At 55.0% G+C, this 25888-nt stretch overlaps 1 protein-coding gene across 3 annotated transcripts in view; it reads left to right on the forward strand.

Annotated features, from left to right (window-relative positions):
- The first annotated feature begins 3151 nt into the window (after window positions 1-3151).
- Window positions 3152-25888, forward strand: part of SUPT5H (SPT5 homolog, DSIF elongation factor subunit) — a 28876-nt gene continuing 6139 nt past the window's right edge. Inside the window, exons 1-23 of one of the 3 annotated variants that reach the window (XM_042844916.2) lie at window positions 3152-3362; window positions 7586-7683; window positions 8497-8656; window positions 9231-9296; window positions 13042-13053; window positions 13648-13717; window positions 14232-14300; window positions 14969-15034; window positions 16260-16290; window positions 16462-16530; window positions 16757-17008; window positions 17370-17459; window positions 17882-17952; window positions 19138-19243; window positions 20248-20341; window positions 20522-20658; window positions 20964-21119; window positions 21208-21354; window positions 22205-22351; window positions 23080-23205; window positions 23897-23981; window positions 24188-24292; window positions 24964-25066. In XM_042844916.2, the coding sequence (XP_042700850.1) occupies window positions 7606-7683; window positions 8497-8656; window positions 9231-9296; window positions 13042-13053; window positions 13648-13717; window positions 14232-14300; window positions 14969-15034; window positions 16260-16290; window positions 16462-16530; window positions 16757-17008; window positions 17370-17459; window positions 17882-17952; window positions 19138-19243; window positions 20248-20341; window positions 20522-20658; window positions 20964-21119; window positions 21208-21354; window positions 22205-22351; window positions 23080-23205; window positions 23897-23981; window positions 24188-24292; window positions 24964-25066 (2240 nt within the window). In that variant the 5' untranslated portion in view covers window positions 3152-3362; window positions 7586-7605. Of the gene's footprint in view, window positions 3363-7553; window positions 7684-8496; window positions 8657-9230; window positions 9297-13041; window positions 13054-13647; window positions 13718-14231; window positions 14301-14968; window positions 15035-16259; window positions 16291-16461; window positions 16531-16756; window positions 17009-17369; window positions 17460-17881; window positions 17953-19137; window positions 19244-20247; window positions 20342-20521; window positions 20659-20963; window positions 21120-21207; window positions 21355-22204; window positions 22352-23079; window positions 23206-23896; window positions 23982-24187; window positions 24293-24963; window positions 25067-25888 lie in introns of all 3 variants that reach the window. The other 2 variants (XM_005293151.5, XM_065571168.1) reach the window with 2 other exon arrangements.

Raw genomic sequence — 25888 nt, forward strand, 5'->3', positions numbered from 1 at the left:
TTGGATCATTAACTTTCCAGCGGTTAGCCAGGTACTGACAGAGGGCGCGACATGAATGCTGATCCAGTGCGTCCCAGGTGGACCTCTGCACCTACACAACACGCTCGGATCCAAGCTGCTGCCTATTTTGTAATGGGATGCTAAATTATATTATGCTGTTCAGCGAAAAGGTGGCAGTGTGTGTAAAATGCCTTATTTAAATGAACCTCAGCCGTACCTGCCAGAGCACTAAAGGATAAAATCCGAACTGGTGAAACAGCAATACGCAGAGAAACTTTACACACTTGAAAACCTGAAACTAGCTTAGGCCACGTCTACACTTACAAGCTTAGAGCTCTCCCGTCAACATAATAAAACCAGCTCAAAAAGCGGCGGTAGCTATGTCAGCAGGAGAGCGTCTCCCACCGACATAGCACTGTGCACACGAGCGCTTATGCTGGCAAAACTTATCTCACGCAGCGGTGTGTGTGTTTTTTTCCACACCCTGCGCCACAAAAATGTTGCCGACGTAAGTGCGAGTGAAGACATGGCCTTAGAAACTGTAAACAGAGTTAAAAGTCATTATCATAAAAGCCCCGAGGCAAGCAGAGAGAATTCCTAGGCTGAGAGGGACAAATTCCCACTGATTTACACAAAGTGTGGAAAAAGTCATATCCCAAGAGATGATGCATGTCTAGTCAGAGGCGCATGATGTAATAAATACAAGAAAGATGGACATTTTGCAACTGTTTGCCACGCCAAAGCAGTCAGGGAGTTGACTCACACTACAGACAATCAAGAGCCATTGTTTCTGGGATCTATCACTTGTGATGACACAGAGCCTGTCTGAAGAGTGAAACTGAATATTCATGGCAAGATGATTGACTTTAAAATGGACTCAGGAGCTGATGTCACAGTCATCTCAGAATCGCCTTGAGCCCCTTCCACAGCTGAAGTTACCCGACACAACTCTGATTAGCCCTGGAGGAATTCTGAGCTGCTTGGGCGAGTTCACCACAGAAACAACTTACAAAGACGAAAGCTATGCATTCAGAGTGCATGCGATCAAAGCCCAACAACCTTCTCAGCTGTAGCGTAGCAACCATGATGGGCCTAGCGAGGAGGGTGGAAGAACTCAATGAAGAATTTAATGATATTGGACTTTTGAAAGGAGATCCAGGACAAATCTACGTAAGAGACAACTCTGAACTATACAGTGTAAGAACATCTCTACCAGATGTAGTAGAGAGAGTGAGCCTGGAGCGCTGGGCCTGGTGCGAGATCTGAGGCCTGAACCAAAGGTTGTGAACCAGAGTACACCTTGACAAAATAACAACACACTAAATATTTACATAAATTACATCTTAGATAAATACGTTTCAGAAGGCTAGTACAGATACATCCCAATCTAGACAGGATAAGATGATTTGACAGAATAATGAACTGGGATGTTTTATCCGACATATCAGGAATAAGGGGAGGTAACAAACAGATGTCATGAAGCAGGCCAGGTGGTACATAAGTTGTTTATCCTAATTGTTTGGCTCAGTCTATAAATGTCAGGGTTCCTTGCCTTGATCCTTTGTGTGGCCTAGGAGACAGCAGAGACGCCTGCTGCTGACTGAATGGCTTCTTGCCACTGGGCACTCACGCATTAGTGTACCTGTAACCAAGGAGCCAAGACTGTGCCTTGAGAGCAATAAACCTGGCCGAGTGCCTATGTCAACAAACCGGGCCTATTGTCTTAATCGAGGTCTGCTGAATTAGCAGCCTGCACTATCTGCTAGCACTGATAATACTGGAGCTCCAAGGACAGAAAGGCTCCCACGGTCCAGTTCGCAGAGCTAAGATTTGCCCCTGGATCCACAAATCAAGTGAAGGCAGTTTCATCGACTCCAGAGCCAGAAGAGAGTGTTAGCCCTGGGCTCCACTACAGACTTATGGCAGTATAACCAGGTGGATTTTCCACACTCCTGAGCCGCGCTGTTATACTGATCGAACTCCTGCTGTAGATGCACCGAAGCTACCGCCTCTCCGGGAGGTGGGGCACTCTCATCGGTGTAGATAGTGACTCCACTAAGCGCTACAGCAGTGCAGCTGTCGTGAGTGGAGATAAACCCTTAGAGTTATTCAGCATGGTGCAAAGCAGCCTTCTGGCAACCAGCCCCGGAGCGGGAACGAAGAGGAGGAATGGCTGCAGTGTAATTACAGCACTGTAACGAGGAAGATTAAACGGGAGACAGGGGCATGGACATGGAGGGCGCAGAAGGGTGCGTGTGTGTGTGGTGGGGGCAGCTTAGGGACTAAAGCAGGACAAACCAGGACTCGATGACCCAAATAAAGACAGTCCAGTCTGGCCCCCCTGGCCGAGCAACTCCTTCTGGCGGCCGGCTGGCCCAGGCCAAGAGGCTCTGGCCCCGGCGTCTCCCGCCCGGCTCGGCTCGGGCCCTGGGGCGCCGGTCCTGGTTCCGGCCGAGTGGCTCTGGCCTGCCCTGACCCCCAGCCGAGCACTGCCAGCCCCAGCGGCCCCACCCCCCAGCCAAGCACCGCCGGCCCGAGAGGCCCCGGCCCCAGCGGCCGAGCACCGCGGCCTCCGCGGTTCCGGCCCCCTGGCCGAGCACCATGACCCCTCCCTCCCTATTTTCCCGGACATGTCCGGCTTTTTGGGATTTCCTCCCGGACGGGGATTTGAGGCCCAAAAATCCGGATGTGTGGTAACCCTACTTCATATCCAAAGCCCTTTCTGTCCCTCCCACTGCCTCCCCCTTCCGCCACCCCCCAGGGCCTGCCCCTTTGATACCCCCTTAATCCTCTCTGTGCTTCCCCACCCCCTCTGGGCCCTGCCCCTTTAATACCCCCCCCCCCCGTTACCTTCTCTGGGATACCCCACCCCTTTAACATCCCAGCCCCCAGTTACCTCCTCTGAGCTCCCCAACCCCCTGCTCTGCCCTTTGGGGCCAGCCCTAATCCCCCCCTGGGGCCTGCCCCCTGCTCCCCCCTCTGGGCTCCCCCACTCTCTCTGGGGCCTGCCCCTTTAAGACCCCCCCCCCACCTCTTGACCCCTCCTGGACACCGTACAGCAAGCCTTTGCCGCCTCCCCCGTCACGTGACGCCCGCACGCCGGGGAGAAGGAAGGGCGCGGTTTGTCACCCAGCACGTGACGCTCGCCCGCCTCTCCTCACGTGACTGGGCCGCGCTTCCGCCTCCCTCCCGTCCTCCGTCGCCACGTGACGCGCTGCCGTTTCCTACGTGACTCCCCGGGCCGGTCTCGCGAGGTTTTGGGGGCGGCGCCGCCTGGAGCAGCGCCGGGGCGAGCGGGGGCTGCGGAGGCCGGAGCCGGGAGCGGAGCCGCCGCGGGAGCAGCCCGAGGAGCCCGCAGGCCGGTGAGGGAGGGGGGCGGTGCCAGGCGGGGGGGCGGGGCTCGGCTCCCGCTGGCTGCGGCCTAGAGCCCCGGGGCTGAGCAGGCCGCCGAGCCCGGCCTAGAGCGTCTGACCCCGGGGGCGCGTGAGGGGCCTTGACCCCCGGCCGGGCCAAGGGGAGCGTCGGGGTGACCTGTGACCCCTGACCCCAGCCCCCACTGACCTGTGACCCCTGACCCCAGCCCCCACTGACCTGTGACCCCTGACCCCGATCCTGCTGTGCTGACCTCTGACCTCAGCCACCCCACCTTTCTGTGCACCCACTGACCCAGCTCTCCTTCCCTGACCTGTGACCTATGACCCCTGGCCCACTCTGATTTGTGTCTGCTCACTGACCTGTGACCTCTGATCCCACCCACTCCACCTCTCTGTGCTCTCGCTGACCTGTGACTTCTGACCCCACCTCTCTGTGCTCTCACTGACTTGTGACCCCCTCACCTGAGCTCTCCCAGGCGGACCTGTGACCCCCCCAACCACAGCCTCCCCACACTTACGTGTGACTCCCTGACCTGTGACCTCTGACCCTAGCCCTCCCACCTTGACCGGAAAGCTCTCACCTGTGCACACACCTGCTGACTTGTGATCTGTTGCTTCTGACCTAGCCCCGACTTTGATCTCTGATCCCAGCCTTCCCCACGCACCACCCTGGGCCTTGACTTGAAAAGACTCAGATGATTGGGTCCCTCTGACCTGCACTGTCTGATCCCAGCTCTGGGGGAGCTGGGCTTGCTGTTGTGGGAGAGGGTTCCTATTTCCGGCCTGGGGAATCCCTAATGGTTGCTCTCCAAGTACATGGATGGAGGCAGGTTTCAGAAGTCGGACTTCAGGACCTGGTAATCCTGCTCTTGGGAAGCTGCTATCCAAGGGGAGCTGGGAAGACCCACTTCCTCACCCAGTTGTCCTCTAGCTCCCATCAGGTTACAGGACATTTGAGGCTGTAATTTGGAATATGGCCTGTTCAGGATTCCCTGTCAGGGAAGGTCCATAGTTCTAGTCCTTGCCTAGGAGATTCTAAAGTGGTGGCTTCCCCTTCCATGTGCACATCCGGCCTTGGAATTTTAGGGCAGGCAAGTAAGCTGATTCCTGGATATCTTTCGGCCACCTCCTTCCTGCGGCAGGAAATGTGAAACAGCTGCCATTTGTGCTGGGGTCCACCTGCCATCACTAGAAAATGTTGTCAAGCGAGAGGTTCTTGGCGCTACTGTGGAGGGTCTTGTGTGTGCGTTCAAGTATATTTTGGGTTGTTCTAACTCTCTCTAATGCTGGGTTATGTAGTGAAGTAATTCTAACAGAGCCATTTAATCCCTTTCCTCACAAATTCTGTAGAATATGTGTCAGGGAAATACAGTAAAATAAAAACATAAATTAAAATTCCTATAGTTTAAAGTTGTCTGTAGTCTTGCCCCATCTCCCACCTGTATATCCCTTTTTCTTCCAGTTCATCTGACTCTATCCATCTTCATATTTTTTTTCTCTTTTCCGTTTTCTTATCTACAACAGCCATATCCCAACACTCCTCGTAACTGGAGTGTTGGCCATTTCTTGTGTAGTTATATTCTGCCTCCTTTAAAAACAAACCAACCAACCTTGTGGTTTCAACTGGCCGTAGTGCTGTTCTTCGCTTCCTGCCTTAAAGTGTTATGTGGCGCTGCTGTGTGGCACATCTCATATTGGTCTATTTCACTGGCGAGTGAAGTGCTTTGTGTATGTAGCTGATGAATTGGTGTGTAAAGTATTTGGGGCTCTTTTAAACATGTGGGACGGTATGTTTGACTACATGTGTTTTCACCACTATCCCCCTCAATTTCCCTTCACCGTTCCCTGCAATTGCCTGTTGCGATCCTTCTTGCATCCTGTCTTAATATAGGCCCTGGTCTGAAAGCTTTGCCTTGTGGGCTTGGGCCTACATGCGTGGAGCGACTTGCAGGATCAGGACATGGACTGTAATCCCTTCAGAGCAGAGTGCTCTACGTGATGGGGTCTGGTTGGGGTCACTGAATGTTACTGTACTGCAAATAATATATTAATATATGAAGTAGCTAGTAAAATTGCTGACTTCCCTGTAAGGAAATCAGATTGTTTTCCCCTTACAAAACACTGCAGCTAACTTGTCGAAAATTTGCAAGAGCTGTGCAAACGTTACACGACTTAGTTATCAATAAACACCTGCATGTGCCGTAACTACTGAATAAAGGTTATAACTTCTGTTACCTGACACAGGCTCATGTCCCCCAGCGTCATTTAATTACATTGAAAAATTCCCTTGCTTAGCCAAATGTATTTGGTGCACCCCAGGGAAGCTGGATAATCTAGGCTGTACTGCATTTAGAAATCAGGAAAGGTTCTGAATTACAGTAGTGCTTCATATTGATCTTGCGGTGTTATGTTGAGTCAATATGAACTGAGAATTTCATTAGAGGCTTGTTCCAAAGCCTGCTTGAAGTCCGCTGTGTCCATTGACTGCGGTGAGTTTGGATCAGGTCCTGCAAAGACTTTGTCCGTGCTTAGCTTTAAAGCATGTGATTTCAGTGGGATCACAGAGTGGAACTGCTCGCATGCTAAAAGTGAAACATGCTTATAAGTCTTTGCAGAATTGCGTGCATAACCATTTAGGCCCTGATCCTCTGGTGAGCCCTGAGAGGGTGATTCCCTGTGTCCTCATGAAGCCCCACTGGCTTTGGCTAGGTGTGGGTGTCTGTCTGTATGTAAGGTACTTATGTGGCTCCCATCACCCTATATTTTGGCGCTTCACCACCACCCCCCACCCCTCCCCGAGAGGCAGGGAAGTATCATCTCATTTTACAACTGGGGACCTGAAGCGACATTAACAAGTATACATAGGTAGGCTGGTGCAGAGCCAGGAACGGAAGCCGGGTTTCCAAAGTCCTATAGGCTATAGGAGGCTATAGTGGTAGTCATGTTATCATGTGCAACAAGATTTATTCAACTTTCCCCCATCTAGCACAGTGAGAGAATTAGACGCTATGTGATCGAGTTTTTCGTACTCAGCGGCACTTCAGAACCTTTACATTAAAATGGAAATAGATGGAAAAAATACAACATTTTTTTTTTAAGGCAAACTACAGCTTCTGCCAGATTGCGGCATGGGTGGGTCCTTTTGTGTATATTCTATTAATAACTATGGCTTGCTTGTGCTCCCCTCTCCGGCTCCATCTCTTGTCTTATACTTAAATTATCAGCTCTTCGGGGCAGGGACTGTCTTTTTGTTCTGGGTTTGTACAGCACCTAGCGTAATGGGGTCCTGGTCTGTGACAGAGTGTGCCTAGATGTTACCATAATACACCTAATCGAAATTAAAATGTACAGCCTCTGGCACAATGGGGTCCTGCTAGGGTTCCTGGGAGCTACTGTAATACCTATAATAGTTACTCAGTGAATTTTAATTCACTCTCTTGCCTCAGTTGACAGAATAAGAGTCTATAGCATTTGGCAGATGCTTCCTTTTGATCATGTTTCAACTACCACGAGGCACAGGACTTGGATCTGTTGAATAAAGAGGGGATGTTTCTGGACATACAGCCCCTGTGTTTCTCTCTAGCTGCCCAAGGTTGCTTTGTGCCTCAGTTTCCCATCTGTAAAATGGGGAGGATGCTATTTCCCTACCTCCCTGGGGTGTTGAGAGGACAAATCCATTGATATTTGTAAGGGGCTTGGATATTCCAGTGATGGAGGCTTTATAAACACTCACAGTTAGTAGATCTTGAGTAAGGCCTTGTCTATGCTACCCGCTGGATTGACAGGCAGCGATCGATCCAGCAGGGGCCGAGCGCTCTCCCGTCGACTCCGGTGCTCCACCGGGGCGAGAGGCGGAGTCGACAGGAGAGCATCAGCCGTCGACTTACCGCAGTGAAGACACCGCGGTGAGTAGATCTACGTACGTTATTCAGGTAGCTGAAGTTGCGTAACTTAGCTCGATTTCCCCCTCCCCCCGTGTAGACCAGGCCTTGATCGCTTTCACCTGAATGTGCCTTAGTTTGCCCATCTATAAAACGGGACTACTAGGTGCCTTGCAGGGGTAATTGGGTGGACTCACTGGTGCCTATACAGAGCTCTGAGATTTCTGGATGGAAGGCGCAGTAGGAATCGTGAAGTCGGTTTAGGTCCCTTCTTTGAGAGCATCCCCTGTTCTTGTAGGTATTTCTCAGGAGGAAATTCCATCCCCTTAGAACCCAGGAGCCCTGCCAAGATGTCGGATAGCGAAGACAGCAACTTCTCCGAGGATGAGAGTGAGCGGAGCAGCGAGGCGGAGGAGGTAGAGAACGAGGTGAGGCTGACGGAGAGATGTGGCCACTGCCTAATGGAATGTGTTTTTGAGGAGGGAAGGGGGGTTGGAGTTTATACCCACTTGAAATGTAGCATGTCCCAAATGTTACTCTAGTGTGTCATTAAAAAACAAAAAACACACCAAAAACCAAAGAAGCAGGGTAGGGACTGAGTGGCTCAGGGGACTGGAACTTGGCTAGGACACTGCACCGGGAGTCAGGACACCTGGGTTTTATTCCTAGCTATGTTGTGTGACTTGAGGCAAGTCACTGCCGCTCTGTGCCTCAGTTTCCCCATATGTGGAAGGATGAAAATGATACTTCTCTACCCCTTTTTTTTAAAGCACTTTGAGAGCCACAGGTGAAGTGCGCTCCAGGAGCCACAGGTCACCAGTTCTGATCTAACCCCTTTTGGTAACAGAAGTAAACTGCCACCTGAGGTTTGGCCAGTGGTCTGTTTGAAGTGAGTTTGACACATGTCAGTCCAGGAGGACAGGTGTCCGTGTCACAAATCACCTGCCCAATTGTCCTTCTCAGGGCCGTTCTCAGCAGAGTGGTCATGGGCTGAATAGACCCCAGAGACGGAACTCTGTTCTGGGGGTGCCGACTCCATGGCTGGGGGAGGCAGATTGCAAGGCCGGGGTGGGAAGCAAGGCTCACCCTTACCGCCCCTCCACTTCCTCATGGGCCCTGCGTGCTGGTTCTCAGGGGGAAAGCTCTAAAGGGGGGATGGACCCGTTCCTGGGAGATCCACCCGGCGAGTCCAGGGCTGGCATGGGCTCTGCATCTGATCAGCTTCCCTCGGCAATGCCCAGGCGGAGGAGGAGCGTGCCAGTGTCGCGGGCAGCGAGAAGGAGGAGGCTGAGGAGGAGGAAGAGGAGGAGGAAGAAGACTACGATGAGGAGGAAGAGGAGGATGATGATGATCGGCCGGCAAAGAAGCCCAGACATGGAGGGTTCATCTTGGATGAAGCCGGTAAGGAACCTCCAGGGCTGCGTGTGTGTGTGTTACTCAGAGGGCCCCAGGGATGCTTGTGCAGTGTGATGGGTAGGAATAGAGGGAGCTGGGAGTCAGGACTTCTGGGGTCTATTCCTGTCTCTAGCCGGGGAGTGCGGTCTCGACATTAGAGCAGGGGAATGGGGGATCAGGACTCCTTATTTCCAGCCCTTCCGTTCAATTGCTGGGTGACCTTGGGATCAAATCACTTTCCTTCTCCGGGCCTCGATTTCCCCTCCTTTAAGATGGGCATAAAATACTTTCCTATCTTCTGGGAAAGCATGTCAGGTGGTGATGGGTTACCCAGGGCATGGCTGCTGTGGACTGGATCTCTTGTCTGCCTGTGCGTAGTCCACAGGGATTCCCCCGAGGCCGAGGGCTTCAGGAATTTTGGTCCAATTTCGCTCTGCCTTCCTACGTGTCAGGCCAGTGATCTCAAAGCGGCTTCAGTTTCCTTCAGGCAGCTTCTGGGCCATCCCATCCCATCTCTGGCCAGCTGTTTCCTGGCGCCTGCTTAACTGAGCAAGTCTCCCTTTCACTCTCTTTCCCGCAGATGTGGACGATGAATACGAAGACGAGGACCAGTGGGAGGACGGCGCGGAGGACATTCTGGAGAAAGGTAAGGCTGTGCTCTCCTTGGGAGGATGGGCTGGGGATTCAGTGCAACCCCCGGGGCATGTCCCCCGTTTTCAGCTAGCTCTGGGGGAAATAGGGGTCTGCTCTTTAGCCTCCCCGGTGCGAGGCAGGATGGGGTGTTAGCGGGACTCTCCAGTATAGACATTCCAGGTGCGATGTTCCTGGGTTCCCCATCTGCTAGTTGAGGGTAATGCTCCTGTTTCCCAGGGGGAGTGGCTGCTGTTTAGCCAGGGACCAGCCCCCTCTCAAGCTGGATTGCAAGCCCTGTGGGATGAGACTGACCAGGGAGCTTTGGGGATGGGATGTTGCAGGACATCCTGTCTGTCTCCCCCCAACCCCAGTGCCGTTGCTTTGCTCCTTATTGTGTCACTCCTCTGCATGCTCCTCCCCATCAGCGAACGGTGGAGAACATCGTTTTACTCCTTTTGATTTTCCTTTTGCTGAGGAAGAGCTGCGGGGCCCGTGCGGAGGGAGGGAGGCAGGAATGCTGGCAAGCAGAGCCCTGTAAACCAATCCCTGCGGCCGGCGGGAGAGGAGCCATCAAATCCCATCGCGGCTGGGAAGCCCCAGATTTCTATCTGTCACCTAAAGGCTGATCTGCTGCCTGGTTCCTGACATGTCCCCTCCCCGTCAGAGGGGAAATCTTCCCTCTCTGCTGCCTTTCCAAAAGACAGGGTGGTCTAGTGGTTATGGAGTCAGCTAGCCCTAGGTCTGGGAGGGGTGTACACAGAGGGGCTGGGAGCAGGACTTCTGGGCTCTATTCTCAGCCCTGTCACTGAGTTGCTATGTTAGGAAGTCACATCCCCTCCCCGTGCCTCAGTTTCCCCTCACCTAAAACAGCAGGGACTCTAATATTCCTCTGTACGGCGCGATGACCGTTGTCAGTCCATAGAAATGTGACACTGTTTGGGTTTCGGCGCTCTTGATTAGCTCCAGCTCACAACTCCCCTGAGATTAGGCTGAGGGAGAGGGGAGCTGGCAATACGCTGCCTAATTTGCCTTTTAAGATCACTTGCCGAAGTTGTACTAACGTTCTGGCAGAAGATTGGGGGCCTTATGTAGGAGGTGCCACTGCAGTAGCAGCTTCAGCAGGTCCCAGAAGAGGTGTTAACCCTGTACTTGTGATGGCCCATAAAGTTGTAGGTGTAGATTTATCAGGAAAGTGGCTGCTCCCTGCAGCTGCTCCCTGTGCGCTGAGAATCCTCTCTGCTAAATTTAGGGACATAAAGAAATTTTGGCTACTACTTGCCCCAGCTCGCTTCGGAGAAGCCAGCACAGCTCCGAGAGAAGGAGCCGGTTTCTAGTCTGGCTCGTGTATCATCAAAATGATTGATAACCGAGCTGTGATCGCAGAGCCGAATTCCGCAGCAGCCAGTGAGGTTGCATAAGTGGAACTGGGGACAGAATTTTTATCTTCGGGTCAGGCATCATCTTTTTGTTCTCTGTACAGCACCTGGCACAATGGGGTCCTGGGCTATGACTAGGGGTCCTAGGCCCACCGTAATATGCCTTATAGCAATAAAAATGTACAGCAGCCAACGCAACAGGATTTCTGGTCCGTGACTGAGGGTCCGAGGCATTACAGCAATACACACAATTCATAATAGTGCACAAGTGAAGAAGTTTGGCCGATATTAGTGTGAATGTTTGAGCCTGGCAGCGTGCGTAACCATGGAGTGACAGGGGGTCTCTCAGATGCTGAGTTTGCTTTTAGTTGGGGTTTTTTTTTTTTTAAGCCCCTCTTTAAAGTAGAATGTTGCTCCAAATTGGGGCCAGAAAACGTTGTGGAAGTTTTGCCAGAATCTGGGAATGGACGACAGGGGATGGATCACTTGATGATCACCTGTTCTGTTCATTCCCTCTGGGGCACCTGGCACTGGCCACTGTTGGAAGACAGAATACTGAACTAGATGGACCCTTGGTCTGACCCAGTCTCATGTTCTTATGGAAAGTTTGGAAAACTACAGAAGTGTCTCTTGTGTCGATCCAACTTTTTTTTCACTAGAAATTTCAGAAAAATGGTTTTGTTTTTGACGCATGAACTTTCAGCAAAAAATCCCCTGCCCCATTGGTTCTGGAGACATAACCCCCCATGTGTGATTAAGCTGACCAGTCAGAACTGATCACTCGAAAAGCCACTTAGACTGACTAGCAGGTTGATTTTTTTTTTTTTCCCCCTGATTGAAAATTTTTGTCCCAAATGTTCCAAACCCAGAAGACTTCAGGAAGGTGTGTGTGGATGAAAGACATCCAGGAGAATTTTTGAAAACTGGCCAAATGTCTACCAAAAACAAACTTGCAACATTTTGAACTAGTTTAGTTTCTAGATGTGTTTTTTGCTGAATGAAACAGTGATTTGCTGCAGTGCTAACATACCTGCTAGAATCCATAGCATGCCGAGAGCTGTGTGTATCTGGGTGCTTAATGGCCTATCTACGTGATGCCAATTAGGGCTGTAGTTCTTTCATCTCCCCACAGTCTCCTTATCTGCCGCCCTTGTTTTTCAAAGCGAATCGGCTGGCTTGGGGGTAAAAGGGCTCTGCTCTCTGGATCAGTCAGTTGTTTCCTGCCCCCCGTGGGAACACTGTGGGGTCTGCCTGCGGCTCCGCTTGTCTGCCTCGGCTCTCTGGGGCTGGACTGGGTCAGGTGGCATCTCCGGGAAGAGGCTTCCCCTTGGAGGGGGTTCCAGTTTAAGGGTGACTGCTGCTAGTGAAAGACGCCCTGATGCGACAGCCTCTAGTGTGGGGGAGGAGAGTCTGGGGCTTGGCCTGTCTGCTGAGGCTCCGACAAGGAGATCAGCTATGAGAGGGACGATTTTGGCGGGTACCCGTCCCCTGGGGATTAGAGTGAGGCCCTTAGTCACCAAACAAGGGTGGCAGGATGGTGACGCCCCTATCTCTGCTGCCCCAGGCTGGATTCAAAGAGACACCCCAGGGTGGGGGTCCCACCCAGGGCAGACATGCCATGCTCTGGCTGGTCCCCCGTTTGGTGGTGGTATTGATTGTGGGTTCATTGCCTACCTAGTGAACTGAATGCTCCCGTTGATTTGCCAGCATGAGGCCGGCGAGCAGTGCCGCAAGTCGCCGGCGTCACTCAGGTCACGGGGCGCAGGTCAGGGTCAGTGGTACCTCCTGGGGATCCCGGCGAAATGCTGAGGCAGCCACTCTGAAGCTGTGAGGTTTGACTTGTTGTGGGCGGGCGATCAGGGCCAACAATTCATTCCATAGATGTCAGAGTTGGAACAGGGCCATGCCTAATGGAGAGAGAACCCGACCGGGCCTTAGGAGACCTGGGTTCTAGGCCTGGCTCTGCTGGGTGTCCTTGGGCTAATTGCCTCCCTCCTCTGTGCCTCAGTTTCCCCATCTGTAAAATGGGGGTAACCAAACTGACCTGCTTTGTGAAGAGCTTTGCGATCTGATGAAAAGCGCTACGTGAGAGCTAGGGATTATCGAGTATTAGCACGTCCCGCATAACCCAGGCCAGCAGACACTGAAATTCTTTACCGTGGCAGCCTACCCATCTTGCCAGCGCTCTCCCCGTCTCCCCCTCGTGCTTGTTTTTTTTTTTTATTTATTTACGTGCATTTCATTCGCACCTGCTTGGTTTGTGCCACATCTTAATTTTGTTCCTTCCGGTTTTATGTTCCCCATTCACCCTGTGGTTGGTTTTGATGCTATTATTTGGCTCATACTGTCCGCCCTCCACCACCACCTCTGCCTCCTGAGCAGAAGAAATTGAAGGTAAGCCCGTTTTTCATTCCAGCCCCTGCCTCTTCACAGCCCTCTCCCGCCCCTTCCCGGTGCTGCCTTGTTTTTTCCGCTTCCTTTCAGCCGGGTGGGCCCCAGGAGCGATGCTGGAGAAAGTATCCGACCCTTGGCTCAGTTGCTGTTCTGGCCGGTGCAGCAATAGAGCAGGCTGGGGGGCGGTGGGGGAGAAGGGGCTAATCGGAGAGGGGCAGTGGGTTTGCTGTCTCCTATAGCGGTCACAGAAGCTGCCTCGCGTAGGCTCTCTCGCCCTGTAGCGGCCTGGTTCTAGCTGTGGCAGAGGAAGAGGTGCTGCCTAGATCGGTGAAACCGAGTCAAGCCCACCGCGTGCGGGATCCCTCTTCCCAACGCGAGCGCCCCGTTCGCTGCCTCGCTTGTGCTCCAGCCACGAGGGAACAGTCGGTGGAGTCGGCTGAATGTTGCTTCCCGCCGTCCCGTCCCGTCCTCACCTTTGCTTCGCTGATCGACCGCCCTTTGGGCGGTTGGCCACGTGGCGGACCATTTCCAGGGCTCTCCCCTCCCCCGGCGGTGCTAGGTGTGGGGGCTGTTTAACCGCTGCGTCTCTTGCAGCCTCCAACATTGATAATGTGGTTCTGGACGAGGATCGCTCTGGGGCCCGGAGGCTGCAGAACCTTTGGAGGTGATGTTATCCTGTGCTCGGGGGCGGGGAACGGGACGCGGCAGCCGGGGACCAGAGAGCGGGATGAGGTGGCTGCCTATGACGTTGCACGTGTTGGTGTCCAGTGTAAACACATGGTGGGGAATAGGACTCGGGGCCTTCGCTTCTGGGCACAGGGGCCTCTCCGGTGGAGCTGGAAAAAAATCTCCACTAGGGGCGCCCTAAAGAACTGTGCGTGCCCAGCAGAGGGCAGCGGGGTCTGTGCCGTATGCTCTGTTAACCCGGGGAGACCTGGCTATATCCCATACCAGCCTCCGCTCAACCAACGGCATGAGCCCAGAGCCCCTGTGTCGCTCCCTGGTGACTTGTTGCTCTGCGATCTCGGTTGGGGAAAGGAGCGCCGAGTCGCTCCCCTTGTCTCTGTGAGCTCGGTCACCCCATGGCCTGGGGGGGGTCTCTGCGCCGCCAGCGGGGCTGTGGCCTGCGTCGGTCCAATCCGATCCCTCACGCCTTCTCCTTCGCTGTCTCTCCGCAGGGACCAGCGCGAAGAGGAGCTGGGCGAATATTACATGAAGAAATACGCCAAGTCCTCCGTGGGAGAAACGTGAGTGCCCAGCCCCCAGGGCAGAGAGTGTGTGTGTGTGTGTGTGTGTGGGGGGGAGGGTGGATGGGTGGTGTCATCTCTCCCTTATGCCCTTCCCCAAGATCCTCCAGTCACCAGGGTCACTGGCTCTTTCCCCGTGGGCCTCCGATTCCTTCTTGCTGTCCCCATGGGAAAGGTAGGCCTTTGATTCCATGATCTCCACAGTTAAGCTGGGCTCTTCCCGACCCCAGTCCTCACGGGCCTGGAAGCCAGGTTCTTCCCCCGCCCCAGTCCTTGCAGCCTGGAAAGGGACCGGATAGCAGGAGCAGACAGAGGCTGTCAGTGCCACTCGGATCCCTAGGAAATAGCAGGACCCTCTCCGTTTCCTTCAGGGCCTGGGGTGTTTAGAGATGAGCCCTGCAAAGGCTCTGCCTGATTCCCCTGGTGTGTAACTGACCCAGCTAGTGCTTCGGCTGGTCTGACTGCGGGAAGGGGCTGGTCTCCTGAATGTAGCCAAGTACCGGCTGGTTCTAGTGCGTCCGTTCTCCTAGCTTGGTTCTGGACAGATGCAGATAATTCCCCTCCTCCCTGGTGTGTGCACGGAGTGGCTGGCTGCTCTGGACTCTCGGAATCGTTGCTGTCACAACCGTGCTGACGTTTCTCCCCCACCCCTTCTGTTTCCCTTGCAGGGTGTACGGCGGCTCTGACGAGCTTTCGGATGACATCACGCAGCAGCAGTTACTGCCCGGTGTCAAGTAAGGCCCTTCTGCCCGGGAGAACGTGCACCTCGTAGAGGGGGGACGGAAGGTCATCCAAGACCAGGGCGCATGAAGGGTAGAGCAGGGAACGGGCTGTGGCATCAGGCCAGGAGTAGTGGACGAAGGGACACGGAGGAGAGGGAGACATGGGTTGTTGCACCAGGTATATCACTGTCTGGAGTGGCTCACGTCCGTGAGTGCCTACCTGAGGGCAGACTATCCGAAAACAGGACAGACACCGCAAACTGATGGTGTGTTCTGTAATTAGCGTTCACCAAGCCAGTGACAAATGTGAACTCCAGGACACTACCCCAGTCTTACCATGGAGTCACAGCCCGTCCCCTTGGACTCTCCAGGCTATCTTGCGACACAGACAAACTGGGCATTGTGATAAAATGGTTTCTTACACCAAAAACCACATCACATTTAGGTTGTTTCCAGTCCCAAGAGACCCCCCTATCAACTGGTTCTCCAGATGGTACATCAAAGACAAGGCTGGCAGCCAAGTCTATAGTAAACGAACCAAAAGTTTATTAGCTAAGGAAAGGAAATGAGTTACTGAGACGTTAAAGCAGGAAAAATATGTGCACAGGTGAGTTAGTTTGTAATTCCAAATGGTGGCAGTGATGTAATAAACTGCCAGTTTCCCCAAAGTCTTTCAGGGTAGCTAGATTGTCTCTGGGGATCTCCTCTTTGCATCTGGTGTACTTTCCTGTAAGAGTCCAGGCAGTCCAGAGATCCGGGATCTTTCCTTGAATCCACACACACCGCTGCTTCTCACAGAAAACAAGCTAACAGTGTCACTACCCACATGGGCTTTTCCTTTGCTGACGGAGAGCGAGGAATGCATTTTGCGTCTTTGATCTCCGATCATCACCCACAATGAACCCTTGCTTTGAAATGAGCCCTTTTTTCTGTTGAAGTTCTTCACTTGCGTTCCATTTAGTTAGAGGGGTATACGCAGTGTACATGTTTGCTGCTATATGATGATGGGATGCAGATAAGTGAAAATGCAAGTAACACCCCGTTAGTTTTCATGAAGTTTAAACACCAACTACACTCTTATACCTTTAGCAACCACTTTGATCTATACTAATACACAAGTGAATTGGCCTGGGGCTCTGGCATGAGTTGGCACCTGGTCTGCCCGCGTCATACATAACAAAGGTTATTTTGCTAACAGCCTTTTTTGTTTGTTTGTTTTTCTTTTCCTTCCACTCAGGGATCCCAACCTCTGGACTGTGAAGTGTAAGGTATGTTCCAGCCAGGGGAGGATGCTATTGAAACACCTCTAAACCCTGAATCACGAGCTCCAGCTGCCCCGTGGCTGGGTTTTCATTAGCCATGAACGCCGCCTCCTCTCTGAGTTGGGGCGTGAGGGCATCTCTCTAGCTATAGATTGCTCTCTTCTCCTCTCTCCCCAGATCGGAGAGGAACGTGCCACAGCCATAGCCCTGATGAGGAAGTTCATCGCCTACCAGTTCACAGACACGGTAAGGATGGAGGGCAGGAGTCCCCTGGGCCCCCAACTCAATTCAACTTTGTGGGGGTGGCTTAGCGCTGTTGACCACTTGTGGAGAGATGGGAGAGGGTCATGCAGATCCTGACGTGAGCCGGGCTTCCTGGTATTGATCTGTTGAAGGGGGGATTGGCTAGGCTGGAGCGTGCCTGAGGCCAGCCCCCATATCTCACGGAACTTCCCTCCCTGCCCACCTGCAGCCCCTGCAGATCAAGTCTGTGGTGGCCCCCGAGCATGTGAAGGGCTACATCTACGTGGAAGCCTACAAGCAGACCCACGTGAAGCAGGCCATTGAGGGCGTGGGCAACCTGCGGATGGGCTACTGGAACCAGCAGATGGTGCCCATCAAGGAGATGACAGACGTGCTGAAGGTGGTGAAGGAGGTGACCAACCTGAAGCCCAAGTCCTGGGTCCGGCTCAAGAGAGGCATTTACAAGGACGACATTGCTCAGGTAGGGGCCGGGGTGCTGGCTGGCTCAGAACAGAGGGTTGGTGCTCGGGCAGCTGGCGTTCAGGTGTACCTTTAAGACTCTGCGCTGGGGCAGGCTGTTTTCGGAGTCCGGGAGCGTTGTCTTCAATGGAGCAGGAGCTGGGTGTTGGGAATCCTTGGCCTTGCTAAGGGTGGGAGTGGGGGCCAGAGATTGCAATAGGGGTGGGTTCGATTTCTGCTCTGTCCCTTGCTAGCGTGACACTGGACACCGGAGGAGCCCCCACTGTTTTCCTGTCCTGCTGCTGCAAGTGAGATGGGCTGTGGCTGGCGTCTCCGTGACGCTGCCCCCTCCTCTCCTGAGCTCATGTCGTCTTCCCTTCCAGGTGGATTACGTTGAGCCAAGCCAGAACCAGATCTCTCTGAAGATGATCCCGCGGATCGATTTTGACCGGATCAAAGCTCGCATGAGTCTGGTATGTTGACTGGCAGGATTCCCTGAGCTCTTTTCTGCTGAGTGCACTGAGAGGGAAGAGTTTGTCCCCATTGACGCTTCAAGGCTGTTAATGCCCTGGTGCCCCAGCTTTGGCAGTGGTGGTATGTTGGCATGTCTGTATCCCCTTAGTTACCCAGCTGATGACGGGGGGGATGCATTTCTCCACTGTAAAGTGCTTACTCCGGTGCACCTCGCTGTACTGCCCTAGGAGGGGCAGGTTCCTCCTGCTCACAGCCCATGATAAGCACGGCCCTTCTGTTATCCCCCCCGAGAGGCGGGCGAATGCCTTTCCAGAGGGTCTGTTGATGGCATTCGGTACCCCGCCCATACAGTCTGGTGGGGATGCCTGACCCCCCAGGCCCAGTGGTGACTGTTTTTCCCCCTCCCCCGTTTGAATTGCAGAAGGACTGGTTCGCCAAGCGGAAGAAGTTCAAGAGGCCCCCTCAGCGGCTGTTTGACGCTGAAAAGATCCGGTAAGCGGCTGGTTTCTTGCTGGGGATGATCCGGGCGGGCAGTGTGCCCTCAGCGCAAGGACGCATCGTCTGTGTCCGCCGTGGCACTTAGATGGGTTTATAGTGACATCTGAGTGTATTTAACGAAGCACGGAGATTTCAAGTAGTAGCAAGGAGAAGAACTGGAAACGAATGATGACAAAGGAAATAAAATCATTACAGGCCTCCTGGAGCTCAGACTAAATGAAGACGACCCTCTCGTGTTTTGTAGAAGGTTGCTCTCCTCAAATCCCCACCAGGCTTTTGTCTGGCTAGCTGTGACCCTTCCTTCCTGACACACACGCTCTCAGTTTGCCTCCTAGGTGAAGGATTCAGTGGACTCCCAAGCTATCCCAGATCAATCCTTTGTCTTTATCCATAAACAGGACCCCCAGCCCCTGCCGGTTTGTTTCTTCCTGTAGATTCTGCAATCTCTCAATTCGCCCCTGGGCCGGTCTGCAGATAGGCATACAACACCTGATACACACACGGCCAGACAGGGAGATAGGCATCTGTTACCTCCTGCCTGAGAGAAACATATCCGAGGTAGTCACCTTCTGGTGACTTGCCTTAACTGCAAGACCTGAAGAGCAGTGGAGATACATAGAAGAACATTCAGTATCGATACATAGCTCCTTAAATATTATCCATACGTATATTTTGCAGTGATTATGATGACCAGTGGGCAACTGGCTCTTGGTAGACACCTCACATGTCACCCTTTGGGGAACTATTATGCAGCTATCTGACTCAAGGGATCTCTGTAAAACCCTCTGCACGCCCTGTGCCCTCTGCCGGTTGGCACTGCAGGGTCCCTGGGTCATAGGTGGATAGAGATGGTGATGATTTGTCATCCTTCCATCACGACTTCCTCCAGCTCCATCCACAGGCGCACTGGGACTTGGGCTCCTTCAGTGGCGAGGGGCTCTGAGGCATAGGAAGGGCAGTCAGACCCTCTCCCAGGGTGGATTTGCCCCAAACTGGCAATCCAGACAGCTGCTGGTGAGAGACCTAATCCTGGAGTCCTGACCTCCGGGGGCAATAGAGGTAGTGCCACCATTCCCTGCAGCTCCACTGTCCTGTTATGAAACAGCCTGCCCTCTTCTGAGAAGGCTGCCGCTGTGGGTGCTTGACCCCCTAATGCTCCCCCCCCTGCCCCTGCTCTAGGTCCTTGGGGGGAGATGTTGCTTCCGATGGCGACTTCCTCATCTTCGAAGGCAATCGTTACAGTCGCAAGGGCTTCCTCTTCAAGAGCTTTGCCATGTCGGCTGTGGTGAGTATCTGTGGCTCTGTGCCGGGAGGCTCTTGTCAAGGTGGGGCTCTGAGCTGGAGCAGGAACCAGATCTGTCAAGGCGTAGGTTAGGGCGGGTCAGAAAATGAGGATTTTGGGGACCCCCCCCTCAGAAAACTTAATTTTTTTGGCAAAAAACAAAAAAGTTCTGGTCTGGAAATGTTGTGGTGCCTCATGGGAGTTGTAGTTCTGGCACCTCATGCTCCCATTTTCCACTATGAGCTGGCCTCCTTGCTTAGACTACATCTCCCATGAGGCACCACGACCTCCCCTCTTGGAGGCACACACTGAGGGGTCCATGGCCTCTGTGCATCATGGGAGATGTAGTCCAGCTGGAGAGCCTGGTCCATAGAAGAGAACCGGAAGGTGAGTTACCTGAACTACATCTCCCATGAGGCACTGCGGCAGCACATCCGAATTGAAATACTTTGATTTTGGACACTTGGTTTTTGATGGAAAAATCGAAACTTCCCATGGAACGCAGGCACATCGCACAGAAACCTCTGTTTAGTCGGAAACCCAATTTTCTGTTTTATAACCCCGCCAAAACCCAAACCCAGTTCTGATGGAAAATTTTCAACATACCTATTGTGAACTCTGTGGGGTCCCCCTCTGGGCACATGATGGGGTGGGTGTGAAATCCCCATTTGGACGTCTGAGTGTTGGGACGGGTTGCTGAAATCCCCATCTGCATGTGGGGGGGGCGGAGGGGGGGGGTTGTATGTGTATTTGGAGAGGGGGGCGGTGAACAGCAAGATCCCCATCTGGGCGTGTCCTTTGCATGCCAGACTCCCCTATGAGGATTGAGATGAACCCACCCCTGGAGCAAAGCCCTGCTCTCGTCTCCTGTTGCGCGGCAAGGCAGGGAGCCTGACCCCTGGCAGCGGGCAACCTCAGGTTGGAGGGAAGCTCTGCAGACTCCATTTGGGTTTCTGTCTCCCCTCCCCATCCCTGAAATCTCTCCGCTTTTGTCCCCCGGCTGCCAGATCACGGAGGGGGTGAAGCCCACCCTGTCTGAGCTGGAGAAGTTCGAGGACCAGCCGGAAGGTATCGATCTGGAGGTGGTTACCGAAAGCACAGGTATGTGGAAATGATTCATGCACAGCTGGGAGTCCGTCTAGCCCAAGTGGATCGATTGGGGGGGGTTGGTCTCCGTCTTGCCCCTGAATCCACAGCGGGCCGTGCTGTAGACATGTGTGGGGCTGCTGCTGCCTGGGAGCGGCGCCCTCCCCGCGAGTCACGGTGCTCTCCGTTGGGCAGGGAAGGAACGGGAACACAACTTCCAGCCTGGCGACAACGTGGAGGTGTGCGAGGGGGAGCTAATCAACCTGCAGGGCAAGATCCTGAGCGTGGACGGCAACAAGATCACCATCATGCCGAAGCACGAGGATCTCAAGGTAGGGGGTGGGCGGCGCTGGCCTGGGCTTGCATCCAGGCCCTTTGGCTGCCAAGGAGGATGGGGGAGACCAAGTGCAGGCTTGGCAGGGGGTGTGTGTACCTGGCTGTACCTATAGAGGCACCAGGCCTCTTGGATCTGTGCGTTCCTGGATGCTGTGTCTGTGGTCCCGGGCTCCAGGATTAGCCCAGGAACGTAAAACAATAGAGCTGTGAGCCCTGCAACAGACAGTGCCTGCATCCTGCTATCACCCCCCTCCTGTCAGTCTCCTGCCTCCCGCCCTGACCCCATTCCCCCTCCGCCCAGGACATGCTGGAGTTCCCGGCTCAGGAGTTGCGCAAGTACTTCAAGATGGGAGACCACGTCAAGGTGATCGCCGGGCGCTTCGAGGGCGACACGGGGCTGATCGTGCGGGTGGAGGAGAACTTCGTCATCCTCTTCTCGGACCTCACCATGCACGAGGTGAGCGGGGCGGCGGTGGAGCTGCGGGCGCTTCCCTCTTCCCGTCCCCTCCCCGGGGCTGCTTGCTCACTCGCTTCCCCTCTTCCAGCTCAAGGTGCTGCCTCGGGACCTGCAGCTCTGCTCCGAGACGGCCTCCGGCGTGGACGTGGGCGGGCAGCACGAGTGGGGCGAGCTGGTCCAGCTGGATCCCCAGACCGTCGGGGTTATCGTCCGCCTGGAGCGGGAGACCTTCCAGGTGGGTGCGCGTTGCTCTCCCGGCGTTGGGCACCGAACTGTCTCACTGGAGCGCTATGGAGGCAGCTCGGAACCTTTGCGTGGGGAGGCGCTGGCTTCTCTGTAGTTAGGTTCTGCAGCAGCAGAAACCTGGCGTTCGCCCTGGATCAGACCGAAGGTCTGGGCAGTCTGGCACCCTACCTCTGCCGTGGGCCCATGCCCGATCCCTCCCAGCAGTGCGCACCCCGTCAGCTGAGCCGCTGGGAAGGAGAATTCCTTTCTGATCCCTTCGGCGTTTGGCTTCTCGCCCGCGAGTGATGTTCAGCGTGAGGGTTAATGGGATCGAAATGGTTCGGCCACAACCTCTGCCTGGCTCGAGGCCGGAATTCCCCGTTCTGCTTGAAGATGGGTTCCCGTTTCTCCCTCCGTGGTCTGACCCGGCTGCTTTGCTTCCAGGTCTGATGAGGAGGGGCTGCTGAATCCCCCCCCCCCCCCATCCTTTGCAATCCTAACTGCCTGGGTTCTTTTCTCTGTGCTACACAGGAGGTCAGACTACAGAATCAATGGTCCCGTCTGGGCTGGTGGGTTGTTTTGGGGTCTTGGGCAGAAACCCCCCCATAGGACTCTTGGCAGTGCCTCTAAGCCAGTCTCATAGATTCAGAGACTGTAAGGCCAAAAGTCTTGATTTAAAGACTTCAGGTTCCAGAGAACCGACCACTTACTCCAGTTCAAACTAGCAAGTGACCCTGGCCCCATGCCGCAGAGGAAGGTGAAAAGCCCCCTGGGTCTCTGCCGGTCTGACCTAAGGGGAAATGTCCTTCCTGCCCCCAGCTATGCTGATTCCCCGCTCTTCCCTCCCCATCCCCGTGCAGGTCCTGAACATGTACGGCAAAGTGGTGACGGTCAGGCATCAGGCTGTGACGCGGAAGAAGGACAATCGCTTTGCCGTGGCCCTGGACTCGGAGCAGAACAATATCCACGTCAAGGACATCGTTAAAGTCATCGACGGGCCGCACTCGGTGAGGGGGGGGTGTGTGGCTCCAGCTAGGCAGGCCATGGGCTTGTGGTGTGGAGGTGGGGTGAAGAGCGTAAGATCTCGTCTGCACTCCCCCGTGTCCCAGCGAGTGGAGGCCAGTGCCCTGCTGGGAGATCATGCCACCTCTGATGGCGCACTTGCACCTGGAGCTGGGCTGGGTTGGTACTTGAAGGGAGTGAGACGGGGGGGGAGAACCGGCAACTCGCTCAGGATGCTGTCTTCCCTTGGGATCACTGCTGACCCTTGCGTGGGGCTTGCCATGAGCCCCCTGTGGGGTGGCATGCAACTGGAAGCATTATCTCAGTAAATAGACACCCTGACCTTGGGGGGGCCTTAAAGACCCCATGGCAATTTTCACGTTTATGCTCAGAGTTGTGGCCATGTTTCAACTCTCTGTTAATTTCCCCCACATCCCTGGGTTCCTGTTGCAACTGGGTTCAGTTTTGTTCTTCACTTCCTGTCCTAATCCCTTTCTGAGCAGCTTTGAACAGATGCTGCATTGGATTCCAGCGGAGGCTGCATTGCAGTGGTGGGTGAGGGGCTCTCTCCTCAGTGCCGAGGTGCAGGCTCTGGGGACTGCGAGCTTCAGCTGTTTCTTGACACTGTGACGTGGCCTCCGTGCCTTGCGGCTGGTCTCTGGATGCAGCCCCAGCGTGCCCGGGTTCGAGGGGGTCCCTGGAATAACTCTCCTCCCTGCTTCTCCTTCCCCAGGGTCGCGAGGGGGAGATCAGACACCTCTTCCGCGGCTTTGGGTTCCTGCACTGCAAGAAGCTGGTGGAGAACGGGGGCATGTTTGTGTGTAAGACTCGCCACCTGGTGCTGGCTGGGGGCTCGAAGGTAAGTCGCCTAGAGAGACGCCCGGGGCCTCCCCATAGCTAGCATGACTGGTGGGACTTGCCTGAGCCTGTCTGTCCCGGATCTGCCTCCCCGTCCCCATGAGGCTGGGTCAGGCTGCCTAGTTCCTGTCTCCAGTCAGCAGCTTCTGGGTGGCTCAAAGGAAGACACACCCAATGTGGTTGCATTGGGAGGAGTGGATTTCTTCCAGACCCCCAGCTGGCAAATGTTCCATGCCCTGAAATGTGAATCAGCAGCCCCTGGAGACAGTGTTGTCTAGTGGCTAGAGTATGGCCCTGGGAAGCAGGACTCGTGTGTGACCCTGTGAGTCTCTCCCCGGGTAGACTGGGGGTAGGGTAAGGAAGGGGGTTAGGAGGTGAGTTAGGGAAGTGCTTTGAGATCTTTGCCTAGAGAAGGGGAAAGAAAGCTGCAGGCCGATTTGCCTTGCGGGAGCTGATGGGGTGGGGCGGAGCCAGAGCCTCCTGTGGGCGGGGTGGACAATGTGTCCACACTTCCCTTCCCAGGGCATGGATCTACTCCCTCCTCATTGGTTCTGGGGGAACATAGCACCCCCTTGTGTCACCCTGGCTCCTCCTTGGTTCATCACCAGGTTTCCTCTCAGGGCCCCAGAGGGACTTTCCCTCCCCCACAAGAGGGTTCCCCTTCCTGCTTTCACGCGTTTTCCCTCTTGCAGCCCCGGGACGTCACCAACTTCACCGTCGGAGGCTTTGCCCCCATGAGTCCTCGGATCAGCAGCCCCATGCATCCCAGCGCGGCAGGTGGGTGTCCTGTGGGGCTGGGTCTCGGTTTGGGGATTTCTGTAGGCTCTGGCTCACCCCCGGTGTTTGTAGCGCCCCTCGGCTGGCCCAGCACTACAGTGACCTACGGTCCCATATGGCGAGGTGGGGGGTCGGTAACGCTGGGGTGACGTGAGGCTGCAGCCCTGGGGGCACCGTCCCGCTCTGATCTCTGTTCCCCTCCACAGGTCAGCGAGGTGGCTTCGGCGGGGGCGGGATGAGCCGAGGCCGCGGGCGCAGGGACAACGACCTGATTGGGCAGACGGTCCGCATCTCCCAGGGACCCTACAAAGGTAATGGGCCAGTTGCCAGCCGGGGCCGGTCCTCTCCCTTTTGTAGCAGGGCAGAAAGGGGCTGGGAGGTATCTGGCAGGTCTGTTCCATTAGAATGTATGTGTGGGGTGGGGACGGGACTGTCAAGCGGTGAGGGATTCCCGGGGGCAGCATGTCACCGTGCAGGGAGCGCGGTCTAGTGGTTGGAGCCAGGGGGTGGGGGGGAAGCTCCTGGGTTCTATTCCTGGCTGTGGGAGGGTGGTGGGGTCTAGTGGTTAGAGCAGGGAGTCAGTACTTATGGGTTTTGCTCCCATGCCTGAGAGGGAGCTGTGTCTCTGCTGTTAGTGGACAGCCCGCCTGTCCCTGCCATACCAGGGAGTCCCTAAGGTGAGCTCCAAAGTTCAAACCCAGCCATGGCTGTCCCCTCCCTGTATCTGTCGAGTGAGGACCGAGTCGACCTGAGCTCCCAGCAGGTTCTTACCACAGAGCAGGGGAGCTCTGGATTCCAGCTGGTGCTCTGGCCCCGTGCGCTTGGCTTTGGGAAGCCCGCAGGTGTGAATCCCCTGCTGGCCCCTGGCCCGTTTTCCAGGCGGCCCTTGGTGACGCTCAGGCTGGGCGCCCCCCTGGAGCGTACACTTAGGATTTCTAGGAGCTGCGTCAGGCTCGGAGAGCTGAGGCCTTGTTCCTTGCAGGCTACATCGGCGTGGTGAAGGATGCCACGGAGTCCACGGCCCGCGTGGAACTCCATTCCACCTGCCAGACCATCTCAGTGGATCGCCAGCGCCTCACGACCGTGTAAGTGCGGCGGGCGGGGCAGACAGGGCTTGTTCTGGGGGGGAGCCCCGGCTGGGGTGCCACCGCCAGCAAGCTGCAATCCTGGGCTGCTGGGATCGGCTCTGGCCCAGGCAGCTGCCCCAATGACTGCGCTCCTGTGTTTGTACAGCGCCTGGCGCACTGGGGGCCTGGTCTGTGACTGGGGCGCCTAGAAAGAACATAAGAATGGCCGTACTGGGTCAGCCCAATGGTCATTCTGGTCACTGTGGGAAGACAGGATACTGGGCTAAAGCCAGATGCTTCAGAGGGAAAACCAGACCAGGGCAATTATCGCGGGATCCATCCCCTGTGGTCCAGGCCCAGCTTAGGGACACACGGAGCATGGAGTTGTGTCCCTGAGCATCTTGGGTAATAGCCATTCATGGACCGATCCTCCATCTCATTCTTTTTTGAACCCAGTGATACCTTCACAACATCCCCCGGCAACGAGTCCGGCTCTGGGTCCTGGTCCGTGACTCAGGCTCAGCTGAGTCCCACAGTTGTGGGAACTGTGCTATAGGCTTGTCTTATGTGGGGCCCAGATCAAGCCCAGAATGGAGGCTGGCGGCCCGGCACCATGGTCGAAGCGAATGCCGACCAGGCTGGGGGCAGAGGAGATCCCACATCTCCCCCAGTTGGAAGGGGAGCAGGGGACCTGGGCTGGCTCCTGGGCTACGGAGCTGCTAACCTCTAGGACCCTGGCTAAACCAGCCCGGATGGGTAGTGACCCGCAACTTGGTGCCCCTGGTGGGAAACTGGGCTTGGTTCAGTGCCCAGCGGCTCGGCACAGTTTGCACCTGCCCT

This window comes from Chrysemys picta, chromosome 17 (assembly GCF_011386835.1).
Source record: "Chrysemys picta bellii isolate R12L10 chromosome 17, ASM1138683v2, whole genome shotgun sequence".
Taxonomy (NCBI): Eukaryota; Metazoa; Chordata; order Testudines; family Emydidae; genus Chrysemys; species Chrysemys picta.